Source organism: Bactrocera neohumeralis, chromosome 4 (assembly GCF_024586455.1).
Source record: "Bactrocera neohumeralis isolate Rockhampton chromosome 4, APGP_CSIRO_Bneo_wtdbg2-racon-allhic-juicebox.fasta_v2, whole genome shotgun sequence".
Taxonomy (NCBI): Eukaryota; Metazoa; Arthropoda; class Insecta; order Diptera; family Tephritidae; genus Bactrocera; species Bactrocera neohumeralis.
Genome location: NC_065921.1, coordinates 18,651,910 through 18,670,073, shown reverse-complemented (window position 1 = coordinate 18,670,073; position 18,164 = coordinate 18,651,910). Strand labels below are relative to the sequence as shown.

Genomic DNA, 18,164 nt, shown 5'->3' with positions numbered 1-18,164 from the left:
ACCGAACTAACTTTTCAAAAACAAGCTTTTGTGACATTTTGCACCCGACTTAACTTGAACGTACACACAATTGCACTCAAACTTTACCATCAACTGTCTTCCCGCATTTCTCTAATTACTGATTTTCTTTCCTACTTTCCATTGCACTTGCACTTATGTGCCTGATGGCAAAAACTCGCTCTTCAATGGCTCCAAACTATCGACAACCAAACGCTCGAAACTTGACTGTTGGCTACAAATCGATTCGGCGACCAATTATAGTCTGTTTACGTAAGTTGGAGGATACCGAGAATGCGTTCAAGGCATTTCAGCGGTCGAGTGAAATACAACAACAACAACCAGCGGATGCCGGACGTAATCCACTTGTGCATTTGAACTTTGCGCTCTTTTGTTACGAGACCGGACGCGTTGCGCTTGCCACGGAACAATTTACACGCTTCGTTAGCTCCTCGCAGGATCTCCTCCTACCGACCGAAGTAAGTTTGAAACAATTGCAAAAAGCACAATGGGCTTATGCGGTGCGGAATTGGCGTTGACGAAGTAATTTCTTGAGGCTGCTATTGCATTTGCAATGGTGCTAGAACTGATAGCGGTATTTTGCAGTTGTTAACTTTGTGCATTTGTCTCGCTGTTTGTAACCATGTACATACATACATATGTACAAATGTAGTGGTAAACTTGTGGAATTTTTGCTTTGGCTATATAGTTGTTGCTTTTTTGTTACGTACTTATAATCTCTTACGTAAGCTGTAAATGAAATTGACAGCTGCTAAATGCATAGTTTGTACATTCTTTAGTTGTAGTTGACGTTAATATAGCATTTGCCGTTATTAGAGTATGCTACTGCTATAATTACCCAGCTAGCAAAATTATTCTTTATTTGATTCCAGAATAATCACCCATAGTTCGCATTTATAGTTTATATGTATTTACTACGTGGGCAAAAAATAGTAAGACTTTTTAATTTAAATTTCGCGCGAAAACCCATTCCTTGAAAAAAATTTTGTTCTAGGTTTGGTATGACTGTCAGAGACATCTGTGCCAAATGGTAAACTAAAGTAGTCATTAGTGTGTAGTGTGCGCATAAAGTGCATTCGGCGATTTTTACGATGAGTGAAATTATTCAACATAAAAGTTTCATAAAATTGTATTTGTGGAACAAAATTTTTGATGCCGAAATGGAAAATGCCTTCGGTTATAATTGCTTGTCACGAACAAGTGTTTTTGATTGGTACAAATTATTCAAAGAAGATCGCAAACACGTTGACGATAACCTCAGCTGGTGATCAACACGTCAATAAAATAAAAGGATTGGTGCTTGAGAATCGAGTACTAACAGTCACAGGGCCTAAGAAAAGTAAAAGCACGATTTGTTCCAAAACCACTCATTTCCATAAACAGCGTCGCGTTAACCTCTATGAAACAATGCCTTCCGACTACCAGAATGTCATGGAACGTATTATTACTGGCAATGGGTCTTGGACACAGACGATCAATCGGCCGAATATCGTGGCAAAGGTGATCCGAAGCCGAAAAAGCTACGTCCAAGTAGGTCAAAATGTAGCTTATGTTGACAGTTTTCTTCGCTTTTGGAAGGAAGTGTGGTGCGAATTCCTTTCGACCGGCCAAACTGACAACATTGAATACAATTTGAGAGCTTTGTGTCGTTTGCGCGAAGCTATTCGTAAAAAGAGGCCGGAATTATTGGCCGACAACTCTTGGTTTTTGCACCACGCTAATGCACCGTTGCAAACTGCATTGATTCTCCGTGAGTTTTTCGTCAAAATTTCAACCAACATCGTGCCGCAACCACTGTATTCGCCTGAGCTCCGTGTGACTTCTGGTTATTCAGCGAGGTCAAACAAACACTCGGGGGAAACCGTTTTGAGTCAGTTGAAGGCATTAATCGCTACGCATATTGAAGGTTATTCCGGATATTGACTTTAACAACTGTTTCGGGTATTGGTAGAAGTGCATTGGGACCAAGGGTTATTAATTTGGCAGCGACGATATAGACGTTATAGAATTAAGAAATTTAAAATTATGAACAAAATTTTACGATTTTTTGATAGTATATATCACCCATCGTTATCGCTTTTATAAAATATTGAAATAAAATTATGGAAAATTCCAGCAATCACTATCTGTCATTATGTTGAGACTAATCAGTATTCCTTCCGAATATACTTATAGATAAAAGTTTTTTCTATATATTTTAAAGTTTTAGTACCTGCGTCATATTTAAGCGCTGGGAACTCGCAGACAAAATAAAGTACTCTTTCTCTATTATTTTCTCAGCAGAGTCCACGGCAAGAAGTGGTTCATTTTTATATCAACGGCATCAATTACTCACCGGAAACTGCAAATCAGTTGATTTTGCCAGAGAGGGTCACTTGCGTTCTAGCTATATCTATGAGCTATGTGTGAGTTTGGCAAGCGCTACTCAGCTGTTCTGCAGCTACAAGGTTTTTCGGGCCATCTGTGCATTTTCTCCTCTACTTTCTTGTCAGACTGAGATTTAAACATTTTTAACGTCTTAAGAAATTTGTGATTGGTTCAAATCATTTATGATTTATGAGGTTCTTTTATTGTCAATGTGGGATCCTTCACTCCCTTAGGTGTGGTAATCAGCTTTATTACCTAATCTAATCTTATTTCTTTAGAACACGCTTAAAACCACTCAATTTAGATAAATTTTAGATGAATTTAGATGACGAATAATAGATTCTTGCACATTAATCAACGTCTACTCTTCAAGTTTGAGCCAGAATCAAAATACGGGTTTTTTTTTTCTATTTTCTTTTTTCGCAAAGTTTTATTTTTGTTGTTGTAGTAACGGAGGGCCCCCGAAATAATAGTCCTTGGTCGTATAAAAACCGGGTAATCGATGCTTCCGGAAGCCCTTTGTTTCTTCATATGAATATACAGACCTTATAAGATTCCGTTTAAAAAAAAAAAATGATTTAAAAAAATTTCATTGGGCAAACATACCCACTGTTCAACTTCAAAATAAATATAGAAAAAGATGGCTGGCGTATAGGTATGTTAGCTATGCGCAACACTCTAAACATCAATACTGATGGCTCGATAATGGACGATGGAGTTGGTGCGGGAATATACTGTCCAGAATTAGGCTTAAGCCAACCGTTTAAGTTTTCGGACCACTGCAGTATATTTTACTAGGCCAGGGTCAAAGGCCAACATCGTATATCCGAAATAGTGGACAAAAGTAAGATTGCCAAGAACAGAATGTACGTCTTACATCCGAAAACGTGATCAACATTGGGAAACCCATGCATTGTCTATTCGACGATCTTGACAGAAGCATGGTGAAGAAAATCAAAACCCGATGGAACCAGCTACCAGGGGACAAAACTGCAAAAGTCATGTGCAAAACGGTAGATCGGAAGTACACAAATTTTAAATTTTTGACGAAATGACGGCTGCCAAAAAAACGTTAGGTTTTGTGAAAAAATGTACACTTTCGAAAAATTAAAATTTGACTAAAATTTTCGACAGAAATCTGTAATTTTAATATCATTAATTGCTGGCTGGGTACTAATACAAATGCGAAGTGCGTATGTATGCATAAAATACACTTACATATATATCAACAGTTGTGTTTTAAACAGTTTGTAGTTTGCAGCTTGTTTGAGTCAAGTTCTAATTGCCTGCCATTCCAGCTGGCAAACTGCAATTTGTAATGAAATGTTTTCTGGTTGATTTTACGTCTGTTGCGGCTACTTAAATTTGATTGTAGTAATGTGTGCGATGGTGAATGCTTATCGATTGGGTTAGTTCTAAAGTAATTTAATACACACAAATACATATACAAGTATTAAGTTATCTAGTGGCACTAATAGTTGTAGAAATCACGCAATTTGGCTGTGTATATGTACCATATGTTAGTATGATACACACACATACATACATAGAAGAGCATATTAGAAATGTTTGTACTTTTGTAATTTTACCTATTGAAATTTGAAATTATTGTACCTGTGCTTGTAATACTTGAAAATGTGCCAGATGTAAATTTTAGCACACACATGTATGTACAAATCTACAGTAGTGGTCAGATAATGGTTATGACCGCAACTTGGCTAAGATTGAAATAGTTCATGACACATAAGAAAGCAAATGTGTTAGTGTATAAACGGTAAATTGCGAAGCTTATGTATGTCGTTTATTTATATAATAATTATAATGCACTCATTGGGGTCAGGAAGAATTTTTAATTGTGCGGCATGGCGTATGAGTAACATATTTTGATTTTAAGGAACTCATCTAGTGTGACAGCCTAAATAAACAGATTTGAGGGTGAAGAAAAGTACTGTATCACTTATTTTAAAATTAAAAAAGAATATACATGAAAATTTGGAAGAAAAATTTTAAATATATTTTGAGTTACACGCGATCTCCAACGGATCTAAAAAAGAATATAGGAAATTTTATGAAGAAAAAAATAAGGCGATGTCCAACAGAGATAAAAAAGAATACACAGGAAATTTTTTGAACAAAAATATTAAATATTTTTTGAGTTACACGCGATCTCTAGCGGACCTGAAAAAGGTCCGTCACTGCTGTAGCAATTCTGGTCTTCTCCGTGGATAAAACCTAAAAAAAAGTCTCTCTAGAAGAAGTGTTTCGCTTAATTTGTGAAAAGAACTAATGCGCTTATTACAGATATTAAATTTTTAAAACACAAAAGCTTAGCAAACGATCGAAATGAACTCACTGTTCGTTGTAGCTTTAGAAAAAATAATTGAATTGGAATGAAAATGATTTGAGTGCAGTTGTTTTCAAGTTCGTCTTAGTGCCACAGAAGGCCAACCGATTTGTTTAGAAATAGCTATACTATACATTCAGCAAAATATTTTATTAAAGTTAAAAAAAATACTTTTAATTTTACCTTAAATCATTTCCCTTAAACAAAGTACGTAATATCATATGAAAAAAACTATTTTAAAGAAATCCTTAACTCACCACTGCTGTATCGAGTCTTTTACCATAAAGTATTACCATGAACTGTTGAAATTTACAAATGTTCTGCATGGCGCTTAGCATATACAGACCATACATAGAAATATTATATTTAAAATAGTGCAATAAAAACAATTATATTTTCACAATTTTGTTTTATTAAATTGGGAATCTTATACTTTGCAATTAGTGCTGAAAATTCAAATTGATTATTTTGGTAGAAAGTAGTCAATAAAATACTAGAGATGCAAAAAATATTTAGCTTATGTGCGCTCAATTAGACGAAGAGATATTATAGGTATTCACATTGTTGTCCTATTAGATCACTTTTTAATATACATATATGTGCTACAATTCATTACACTATTCGTGATTTTGTAAAATAAACGAGATTTTCAACTCTATTTTTCTTTTTACGTTGCGAGAATCAGAATATAGTATCAGTTTAGTTTTGGAAACTAAGAATGCATCGAAGTAAACAGAGAAATTATTATATCTCAATTAAATACCTTTTACGTGTTTTTCCTTTATAATTTTTCAGTTGACAGTCTTTTTTTAAGGATCAAAAATAGTCTGTGAATATATATTTATAGTCTTACTTGATACTCATATTTTCTTATTCTATCTTGAAATTTGTCAGCATATTTTGATTCATAATTTCTCCACAATTCCGCGCTTTATGCTTACCTAGGCAAATTTCGACTATCAATACTAAACTTTTCCAGGCTTCCTTTTCCGACATAGTCATAATTTTGGTAAAATCTGTATCTTTAAATAAGAGTTATTTTTATTGAGTAAACCAGTACATTTTAAGGACTGTAAGTCTGTAAGTCGAAATATCGCCAAGCTTGTTTTTTTTATGAACCTTCAAACTTTCCGCATAATTTTTTGTATATTTTCGGTAAAGAGCTTGAAGTTGCGGATCGTGTAAAGCTTGTATGCGCAGAAAAGAGGCGCAGAACCCTAAACATGACAGAAAAATACATTTTAACAAATTAATTAATTAATTATGACTAATAAGTTTTCAGTTGGCCAAAATCTATGAAATGCAAATGTCATAAAGGCAAAAGCACATTCAATACTTTCATGTATAAATTCGTAATTTGGACACTTGAAACGATCGACATTTGTTGTGATATCCAGTGCAACAAAACTTTATAATTCAAGAGTATAAATTATAAATATGTTTTGGTTAATTCTCAGTGAATTCTGCGAAATGTTTACTTGAGTAATTTGATAAGAAAAAAGATGCAGGGCTTTCGCATTAAAATATTTGCTCATATTTACATATATCCCTCCAACTACTATACACTTAATATACCTTCTAATCAAACTTGACTTGGACTGACAAAAACAAAAATCAAAAATTTTTATATTTTCTAAAAATTTTAATACTATAAAAATTCTTTGTATTAAAAATTTGTTATCAGCCGCAGATCGAGAATAGGATTATTTTTTAAGCCAATTTAACCATGCCGAAAAAACAATTTTCTATAAATTTTTATAGAAATAGATATTAAACTTGGCACGAATATGAAGTAAGCTTGTATTAAAAATTTGTTACACCAGTCCGCAGATGGGGACACACAGGAGATGGCAGTAGCACGTTTTTTGTTAGTCGGTTAAAGGATTTTCAACATAACCTTTGTGGGCAAAACAACTGTTTTTGAAGGAAACGACTCTATAGAATTTGGTTGAAAAGTCCGAGATAGTACAAAAAACTTATGGCGGGGCCACGCCCGCTCTCTCCAAAATAAGTTATATATATCTTAAACTACTAAAACTTTACATAAACAAATTTGCTTAGCGAAAATATTTTAAGAACTCCTACCGACAATGCGAACATGGATGAAATCAGAAGATAACCCCGCTCACTCCCCATATAACGGTAAAACTACTAAAAGCGATATATGTAAATCAATAAATAAATACTACAGAGACATTAACGGCTTATGAGAGGCGTTGTGAAAATTAGATGATGGCCGTGGCACCACCCACTTTTTGTTAAAATCCTATATCTCAGGACCCGCTCCACCGATTTTGACTAAATTTAGTACGTGGCATTCTTCTTAGATCCCTATGTCACAGCGCTAAAATAGGCGCTACAACTACGCTTTCATACTTCCCAAAAATTAAGAAGAAATTAATATTACATGATAAAACGTAGCATGAATAATGCTTTTAGAGTACGCCACCTTATGACCAAAAATTGTCCAAATCCTACAAAAACTGTTCAAGCCCATAGATATTGAATATGTGGACTCCAGTATCTATAGTTGACGTTTGACCGAAAATATCGGTCAATGTATGGAATATAAAATTGAAATTCAAAGAGAATCTTTTCTTGATAATAATAATGTATCCCAAAAGGGTTGAAACGGGTCTGCCCTGAGCCCCCATACAAAGTACCTAATATGAAGATTTTCGAACTTCCGGGTGACTTTGTACCGCATACAAGATGGGTTCCAAAGTAAACAGGACTTTTGAATCCAGCGCCCCCTGGTGGCTTTGGGCTTACGAAAGTTGTGTGCACGGTTTGTTCCGCACAAATTGACTGACGACCAAAAATTGCTCAGAATCCAACATTCGAAAAACGATTATTTGACCAAAAATCGCATTTTAACCATTAACCACTACTCCCAGTATTCACCTGATATGGCACTGTGCGATTTCTTTTGTTTCGGAAAAATGCATTTGCCCATGAAAGGAAAGCGTTATGCAGACGTAGAGGCCATTCGAAAGACTTGCACCGGCGTACTGGCGGCCATACCGGCCAACGAGCTAAAACACTCGTTCGACATGCTTTTGGACCGTGCAAAAAGCTGTACTGAAGCAGAAGGAGACTATTTTGAATAAAATAAATTGGTTTTGCCGAAAAAACCATTTGTTCTGTTTTTTTAAAGTCCTGTTTACTTTAGAACGCGCCTTGTATTATCTTATTTTCATTCGTGGTCGTTTTTCTTTCTGGATTTCTATTTTTGTCGCCATCTTTATCACTTACTTTATCTCAACTCGCTTTGAGCAGTTCTGCTATTGAAAATATAACTAATGAATTGTAGTCCATCTCACTTAAACAAAGAAAGATGTCTCTGAAGATTTTACTGTAACTGACTTGCTACTTCCTATCAGCAGATAAATCGACGATGTGTTAAAATTGAAAGTGACTTTAAAATTGCCGCAAGTTCTTAAGTTTGAGCACTGTTTGAAACACTTCAAAACTTTGCGCACTTAGCATGCATGGGTGTGTGTGTGTAAGTGTTGAATACAAACATTTATTAAGTGTTTTGCGCTTTCAGCCTGACTTGGCCTTTTTTATTTCTGCTCATTGTGTGTGGGTGTGTGTGTGGCTTTGTATTGCAGCGCTTACAACTAAAATTAAAAAGCGCCTTGCTGCCACAAAAGCACTTCTTATTATATTAGCAATTTTTCACTTAAAGTGCTAGACATTTTGCGCAGATGTTCCAGGCTGTTGTTGTTTCATTTTCAATGTAGATAGTTGTTGTTTTATGTACCAGTATTTCACACTGTCACTCACGCTGCGACGGCTAGTCTCTAGTGTAAGGGTATGCAAGCAACACGTGCACACAGCTATTTCTGTATGTATGGATGTGTGAGTGTCTATGCTTGAGTGTTTGCCTGTTTCAGTGTGCTTGCAGACACCAACTTTAAGTAGAGTCATCACTATCATGCTCATATTTCCCATTTAGCTTCTTCTACAATTTTGCCCTTCTTGTTTCTTCTTTCTTCTCTCTGCGTGCTTTTGCGATTTTCTTTCATGCCGCCACACTTCAGTATAAATTCCAAGCGACCAAACTGAAATCGCTTCTGAAAATTCCAACAAGTAACATTTTGACATCAACACCAACGGGAGCTGCGAGTGATGCCATTGATGCAACCGACGGCCAACATATTGACACCGGCAACAACAGCAGCGGTGGCGACGGTATGAGCAACAATAGCACAGATGACATCTATGGAATTTATGGTGTGAAACGTCAAGCAGCCGGCAATAAGCAGGAATTGCGCAACACCAAGGCCAGAGCACTGGCAACTGCTGCTCACGCGGCTGCGCCCACTACGTCATCCGCAGAAATGCCGCTTGAGGTGAACGCTGTGGTCAATGCCTGACACGAGCATGAGTGACGCGTTGGCCGCAGCGAACATTTACCACAACAATCCCCAAACAAAGTATATCCTAGCACTAGTAACCTCATTCATAGCAACAGCAATAGCACGAACGTCGGCGACAGTGAGCAGCTTGAGGGGAATACTCGAAGCAATTGTACTGAGGATGATGGACGGACAGACAATGCGGTGGCACGTTGTGACGAAAATAAAACGACCAGTGGAAGCAAAATTTTGTCTCATAGCAATAGCGATGACAGTGTGGAAAGCTGGTACCGGCATTGTGGCTGTTTGCCGCGCACAACTTGGTCAACATGAGTTGGACGACTTCGGTGGATATGCGATACTTCTAGAAATGCGGCAAAATACATAAAATAAAGATTAGACAAAAAGTAGAAATGTCATAAATATTGTACGTACACAAGTGGTCAGATAAAAGTTGGCAACTCTACAAACATCGTAGCTATTGTAAAGGTGACTGTACACATAAATTTTAAGGTGTTACATTGGTTTTCTTGGGTAAAAAACAGTCTTTTTCATCAATTTCCAAAAAAAATGAATTATTTTTATGAAAAGTTTCAGATCGATATCTTGAAAACTGAGGGTTTGCGTGTATACAGACGGACAGACGGATAAGTCGGCTCAGGTCGTCACGCTGATTATTTACAAATATATTAATTTTAGAGCGTCAACGACGTTTCTTGGTGTTAAAAACTTCGTGGCTAAGTTAATATATCCTTTTCAGGGTATAAATATGAGATTAAGGGTGTTATACATTTTTTGACATCAGGATTTGTCCGGTAATTTTAGGACTGATTTTCTTCCGGCGGGACTGTGCTTCGGAGTATGCGCGCATCGACTGAATTCGGTGGAGGGAGAGTCAGGACAAACATTTTCGCGCGACGCTGTGAGTGGTGCAAGCCAAGCGTTCGTTAGAGCAAAGGTACGCGATTAAATACTGTTTATGAATGTTTTTTGACATCATCCAGCATTGTTCACCAGATGAATTTGTACCTCCTGGACAAACCGTCAACGCCAAGTTTTACGTGGAAGTCGTCAAGAGACTCAAACGAAGGGTCAATCGGGTCTGACAAGATATCGCAACCGATTGGAAGTTGCACCACGACAACGCCCCGGCTCACACCGCATTTCTTGTGAAGAGCTATCTAACCAAGGCCGGCATCCCAACGCTTCTGCAGCCGCCCTACAGTCCAGATGTGGCCCCCGGACTTTTTTTTGTTTCCTTGCCTGAAAAGGTTGATGAAAGGCAAGCATTTTGAGACGACAGAGGCGTCCCAATCAGCATGCACCTCGGCTCTCAAGGCTATTCCGAAGAATGCCTTCCGTGACGCCTTCAGTGCTTGGAAACCACGCGGCCAGCGCTGCATCGACTCAAAAAGACCTTATTTAGACAAGTTTTAAAGAATTGTAACGATTGGTTTAATAATTTTTTTAAATCGACTCAGTCATATTACTTTCCGGACAAACCCTGTACAAACCCTTGTGGTGACCGAAAACTATCACAAAGTTGACACTTTTGACAGGTCTCTTTTAAGAATCAAAGTTACGTCTAAGAATAAACCCCCGAAAAGAATTTCGGAAAGAATAAATATTGCGTATACCTTAAGGGGCTATACCAGTGTGACACTTGCAAAAAAAATTAATTTTTTTATTTGCTTTTTTCGATTGTTTATATTTCCAAAGATATCCTGTGAAATCGGCAAGGTCGTATCTTGAATAGTTTATGGATGGCAGGTTTTAAAGAGCGACCGCTCGGAGGTCCAAGCATATATAAGTGAAACTTTAAACGCGTTTTTCTCGAAGCGACATTTTTCAAAGTTGCTGACATCATAACTCAACGACAGATTAACCGATCGACTTCAAATTAAAACTGAGTTGAAGTTGAGTTGAGTTGTTGAATACATTTACTATACAATGACCGACGATCATTTTGATTGGTTGAAAATTGTCAATTTGGCATTAAAAAAACGACCAATTTTTACATAAAAAAACGATTTTTTTTTTCAAAATTACGTCATTTTGGTAATTTTTGATATTTTTCAAAGATCGCACTTTTTGAATTTTTTTGTTTCAGCTACTCATTTGGCCGGAATCATGTCAGCAGTTGCGGCACTTTTTTTTTGGCACCTCCGAAGACAGCCCATAACTCGGTTATTTTCCAACATTTTTGTAAAAAAAAATCTCAAAATATAGCTGAAAATATACCTTATTATTTTCAGAAAAGTTCGAAATATTCAATCGCGTACTTTCTCTTAAAAAAATTCACGAAAATCGCCTAATTTTTCATGCGGCACACTGGTATAGCTCCTTAAAGGTTTATTACCGATTTCCAACCTTTTTCATTTATGAAATCAGCTGTATTTAAATACTTTATGAATATTCCGAATTTATTGTATGAAAAAATGGAAATTTCCTATGAAAAAAGAAATATCACACTTCACTATTTTTATTCAGCTTTAATATATTCTTATAATTTTCTTTTAAAATTATTTTAAAAAAATCATGAGGCAACTTTTATCTGACCAACACTGTACATAACTAGCGCGCATCCTTAATTATTAACCAGCAGCATTGTGGGTTACTGTGATGTTCCTGGAAGTGCTTGGCAAATTAGAAAATAAATCGATTTTCAGCAATATTAACCAAAGAGTGTAGTGTGTTTTGTGCCAATTTTTAAGATATCTTGTTTATTTTGTTTGGTTTACAATATTGCTTAACTCTTGCTTGCTTTAATGTTGCTGACTTTTCTCTTACAACTTAATATCAGTGTGGAAATAAATGAACAGCTTTAAAAATAAATATTTGGTTGTTTGTGTTGTTACAAGACATACAGTCAAGAGAGAATTGTACATATATTGATACTAAAAGTTTGTCCAATAATATAATATGAGTCGGAAACACATGGATAAGCAGCTCTGTATTTTACAAGGCATCTTAGTTGAATCGTCTAATATTTATCTGTATTTTCAGTCAACAAAAAACTCTGTTTAAATTGTATTTTCTATGCCATTTGGAGAATGGAAAGTTAGGAACAGGCATCTTTGGTATTACTATTAAGAGTTAAAAAAAGTTCAGTGGCATGTTTTTCAGCTATTGAAAATTGAAGAAAAATGTGTTGGAAACTAGTAGGCTGAAGTGTGAACAGTCCTAATCCCTAGAGCTCATGTAAGAGACCTCAAAAAAATTTAACTTATTTCGCAAATGTTTACTCTCATATTCTGTACATAAGGCATAGAGAAAGATATACAGTATGTCAATTATTTTATCTCATCTGAGTACCTGAAAAGGATTTTTATCTGTAAATTTTTTATTTGTAATGTCAATCTAATTTTATTTCATTTACAAAATAGTTAAAGGTTGTAAAATAAAATTAACACATTTTTTGTTCCAAACAATTTGATAGAATTGTTACAAATATCACTGCTGCACATGTGATCAATTGGTTAACACAAACGATTTTTTTTCCTGATAATATTAAATATCATTTCATTTTGTTTTGGCTACTGCCTCTATTCTTTTGGACATGGACTCGACCACCTTCCTGCATGAATCGTTAAGATTTTGACTCCTATCAGTGAGGTCTGGCGATTGGGAGGCCCAGTACTTCAAATTCGTTGTTTCGAAGCCAAACTATGGCTGCACTAGAAGTGTGTTCCAGACCTTTTTGGAGGATTACATCCGACACATCCTTGTTTTACTCTTCTAGTCTCCTACACAAACAGTTTTAAAGGATATCAACATATGGGTTGGCATCTATTGGTCAACCTTTACGCACTCTCCTGCCCTCTCCATCCTCACACATTCCCATATCACTACATTACCCCCATCAAACTTCGCCGTTGGTTGAACAATACAGTTAGTCAAAGGTCTAAGAAGTTGTCTCCAAATCCTTTGCCGAATGTTTTATATTTTTGTGGCAAATTCGGGTCTTAATTTACCGTGTCGTTTTGTCAAAAGTGTTTTTTTTTTACTTCGACAAATCCGTGGAAATCCTTTTTTGCCGCAATTTCTGCCAGATAACTTCACTTGTCACATTTTTTTTTCTCTGTGGAAGCGCTGACACCTGATTTGGTCCGTATTTTCATTCACACCAAACTTTATCTGCCTTACAATGTGCCTTCCCAGTGTAACGTTCTAAATTTGCTTTCGTCCAGAAGTGTTTTTTTATGCATAAAGGGTACATTGGTTGACTTATTTTTGAAACAACGCCCTCAGAAACATCAACAAGTTTTGCCATTTCTCTTGTCTTGAGTTTGAATTAATAAGCTTTGCAATTTCTACAATCATAGAATGAAAAGAAAAACTTGAATAGCAGAGCAATATTACGGCGATCAATACTTTTTTACTTCAAAAAATCAACTAATTGACCACATGCCTTTTCTACATTTATAAATATTTTCTGAAAATTAACGAGATATCTCCGGTTAATGCGCTATTTCGAATTGGCATTTAATAGGCCTACTTAGTGAACTTATATTTTTATGGAAAAGTATATTTTAACAAAGAAAGAACAAAATATAATATTTAGTTGACATACTGTAAGTAATCCGATTTCATTTGATTTTACCTACTTATTATTCATAGCTTAGATAGTTTAAAAGTGGTTTTTAAGCAAATAATTATTATTTTAGGAAATTTCTGAGACTAATAAGAAATAATTCGTCCCATTCTAGAGTTATTCAATGAATTATTCTCTACATCACTCTTCCGCGAAACCAAACACGCGTTGTAGCTTTTAGTGAGGTATACGTACTTCACTTAAAGCAATCTAAAATAATGTTGAAAATTACTTACTTTTATTTTACAAGTGATACAATGGTTGATTCTTCGAAAGATTAAAAATAAATCAGCTTAGTTACCCTTCACTTTAGCTCGAAGTCAACAAAACACAGAAAAGTCATTTCATATACCGTTTCCAAGTAAACGGTTGCCAAATGGAAGCAAATAATTCTTCGAATCAGGAGCAGAAATAAATCCATTGTTTTTACAAAAAATTCATGTGCAATTGACAGCAATGATAGTGGTTAGGATTAGGGATTCTGCGAAAAATGTAAACATGTACGCTCAGTTTCAAATTTAGAATAATATTTACTATATCAATAACCGAAATTTTCTTGTGGTTCTTTACGAACGGCGGTATCATTGCTTGACTCTTGGTTGACCTTTGCTGTAAGCTGGGTAATATTACCAGCTGTCTATAGAGTATTCCTCTAATTTTAGATTTTTGCATTTATTAAGATTTAAAATAATTCAGTGAAAAATACTTTTTACAAGGAATTTCCTTTCCTTCATTTGTTTTTTCTCGGTTGCCTCAATGGCGAAGTTTCTCAAAAACCAGTTAAGGGAAAACTATTTAGTTTTTAAAGGCTAGGCTCTATTACTTAATTTGCCACAAAAGAAAAACACTCCTTTGTATATATACATATACTGTACATAGTCGTAATTCATTTTTATTTTCAAACATTAATTTTTTCAAAATATTAATCACGATTATTAATTTTTATCATACAAAATGCACACAAATGCATTATGTGGGTGCTTTATACTTTTTACACTTTTCTTTTTTACTTATGCCTACAAACTTTAATGTACAAATTAATAGTTATTTAGGAGCTGTTAAATTTAAATTTCGATTGGTAATTAAAAGCAATTACTTGACTTCCATAATTAATTATTATTAGAAATAATTTAAGAAATAATTAATATTGAAATAATATATAAACAATAAGAAAATAATTAAATTAGTTTTCCATTACTTTTAGAGTACTCTTAATTACTATCACTTAGAAATGCAAACTTTATGTTAGGATAAACAATCCTAATTTTTTAAATTCGACAAACATAATTATTATTTATATATAAATAGTAATCAATTGTGATTGAAAGTAATTAAAAAGTAATCATAATTTTTGATTATCGGAATTTTTTTACAGAATCATAATAATATATTTTATATAAATATAAATAATAATCAATTGTAATTGAAAGTAATTAAAAAATACTCATAATTTTGGATTACCGGACTTTTTTTCGACAATCACAATATTATGTTTTAAATTAATTTTGATAGTAATCAATTCTAATTGAAAGTATTTAAAAAGTAATCATAATTTTTGATTATCGGATTGTTTTTTCGAGAATCATTATAATATATTTTATGTTAATATAGATAGTAATCAATTCTAATTGAAAGTAATTAAAAATTAATCGTAATTTTTGATTACCGGACTTTTTTTGCGACAATCATAGTAATATATTTTTATTACTATTGATAGTAATCAATTGTAATTTAAAGTAATTAAAAAGTGATCAAAATTTTGGATTATCGGAATTTTTTTAGAGAATCATATTAATATATTTTATATTAATTTTGATTTTAATCAATTGTAATTGAAAGTAGTTAAAAAATACTCATAATTTTGGATTACCGGACTTTTTTTCGACAATCACAATATTATGTTTTAAATTAATTTTGATAGTAATCAATTCTAATTGAAAGTAATTAAAAAGTAATCATAATTTTTGATTACAGGACCTTTTATTCGACAATCATAATAATATATTTTAAATTAATACAAATAGTAATCAATGGTAATTGAAGGTAATTGAAAAAAATAATCATTTTTGATTAACGTGAATTTTTCCTATACGAGTAATACTTAATTTTATACTGTTCTTTGATCGGAAAAGTTCGTTAATGATGAAAAATTGAAAGCATTATCATTAATGATCATATTTTAATAGCTCCTCATTATTTACATATAACATGTTTTAAATTTTTAATAAATTTTAATTAGAAAAATATGTCTGCCAATGTGCAATATAAATATTATTATACGATTACTTTAATACCAATGAAATTTTTTACTTTTTTAACAAATTCATATAAACAAATTGTTTTGAAACCGAAATATTCACTAATAGGCGCTAATTACCAATTGAACAGTGTATTGTATTTAAAAGTAAAAATTCTCCCACAACCATTAACAATTATTATTATGTACTTACAAATACAACAAGAACAGCTATTATATTTTTTATCTTTTTGTTGTATCTAATAAATTGGAAGTGACTGCCTGGCATACACCCATATGTACACCTGCCTGCAGTCAAATTTTCGTTAATTGGTCCTAATGTGTACATACTATATATATAAATAAATATATGTTTAGTCTCATTTTAAGATTTATTGTAGGTACTTAAGTGTAATTCAAGTGTTTACTGAATATCCAACTGCAAAATACACTTCTATGGGGCTCACTAAGAAGGCGTATGCTGCGCTGGATGGGTTTTTGTGTATGCCTTAAGATGCCTAAAACTCCTAATTAGACTTTTTAAGTGTTATTTCATTACAAACATTCAGAGGCTGACAACTATGTATTCGTAATTATATGCCTTATATATATTTACATATATACATACATACATTACTTATTATCGCGCTTAAAATGATCGTTGTCTGCTTAGATACTGCTGTAGTGAACCGTGAAACACTACTTCAAGCAAAAAATGCAATTAGTTTCGTTTACTTTTTAATTAAAATACATTTTCGTAATTCAAGTGAATATTTTCGTAATTTTATTTGAAGTATTTGTGTAAAAAATCAAAAGACTCCATATTGTTGGCTCAAGTTTTGTCACATGCAGGGGCGGTTTAAGCTAATTGCAGGTTAGAGCCTGGAAAGCATTCACATAATACTATCGTAGATTCAAAAGAAAAATCTTGAATGAATTTACTGAATTTTTTTTAGATTTTTGATAGTTAGAAAAAATTTACTGAAGGTAATGTTGTAAAATTTTAAGGATACACCACGTGGGCAGAAAATAGTAAGACTTTTTAATACAAAATTCGCGCGAAAACCCATTCGGCGAAATATTTGTTTTCGTGGTTGATACGATTGTCAGTGACATCTGTGTTAGTGTTTGATATACGTTTATCTTTCTGAGGTACATAAAGTGCATCTGGCGATTTGTACGATGAGTAAAATTGTTCAACAAAGAAATTCCACTAAATTCTATGTGCGGAATCAAAATTCTGGAGCAGAAACATTCAGAATGTTGAAAACGGTATTCGGTGATAATTCTTTGTCGTCAGCAAGTGTTTTTGATTGGAGCAAATTATTCAAAAAGGGTCGAGAACGAGCTGACGGCGAAGCACGTAGAAAACGGCCAACAACAGCAACTGATGACTAACAGTTAGTTCAATAAAATAAACCAATTGGTAACTCGATTTTTTCAAAAAACAACGTCGCGTTAACGTCTTTGCGCTACCAGAATGTCATTAAGCGTATTATTACTGGCGCTGGCCTTTGATCTATAGTTACGACCCGAAAACAGATGACCAATCGGCCGAATACCGTGACAAAGGTGATCCGAAGCTGAGAAAACCACGTCAAAAACCAAGGTTGGGTTGTCAGTTTATTCGATTATCGTGGTGTGGTGCACTGCGAATTCCTTTCGACCGGCCAAACTGTCAACAAGGATTACTATTTGTGTCTTATGCCTCGTTTGCGCGAAGCTATTCGTAAAAAGAAGCAGGAAGTATGGTCCGAAAAATTTTTGTTTTTGCACTACGGTAATGCACCGACGCAAACTGCATTGATTCTTCGTGAGTTTTTCACCAATTGTGCAACCAATATCCAGCCGCAACCACTGTATTCGCCTGACAGCTCCGTTTGACTTCTGGTTATTCTGCAAACTCAAACGACCGCTCCGGGAAAACCATTTTGAGTTAATAAACGCATTGAAGGGTATTCCGGAAATTTAACAACTATTTCGAAGATTGGAAAATACTTTGGCACAAGTGTATTGGGTCAAATGAGATTACTTTGTGGGGGATGACAAAGATTTTGAAGAATAAATTAAGAATTTTAAAATTCTGAACAAAGTCTTACTATTTTATTAAGTGTGGAAATTTAATATCTCTTTGGCTCTCAAGAGATATAGTTTTTTTATCAATAGGAAATAGTGAAATAGCTCAAATGTTTATTTGAAAATAATAAGGGAGAGTTATCAGCCCTTTTAGTGTTAGTGGCC

The 18,164-nt window shown here is 34.1% G+C and overlaps 1 protein-coding gene across 3 annotated transcripts in view; it reads left to right on the top strand.

Moving 5' to 3' along the window:
* LOC126757359 (Bardet-Biedl syndrome 4 protein homolog) overlaps positions 1–18,164 on the top strand; it is a 57,233-nt gene that overhangs the window by 28,046 nt on the left and 11,023 nt on the right. Inside the window, exons 10-12 of one of the 3 annotated variants that reach the window (XM_050471204.1) lie at positions 262–476; positions 8,776–9,627; positions 9,691–9,870. In XM_050471204.1, coding sequence (XP_050327161.1) covers positions 262–476; positions 8,776–9,111 — 551 coding nt within the window. In that variant the 3' untranslated portion in view covers positions 9,112–9,627; positions 9,691–9,870. Of the gene's footprint in view, positions 1–261; positions 477–8,775; positions 9,628–9,690; positions 9,871–18,164 lie in introns of those variants that run through there. The other 2 variants (XM_050471205.1, XM_050471206.1) reach the window with 2 other exon arrangements.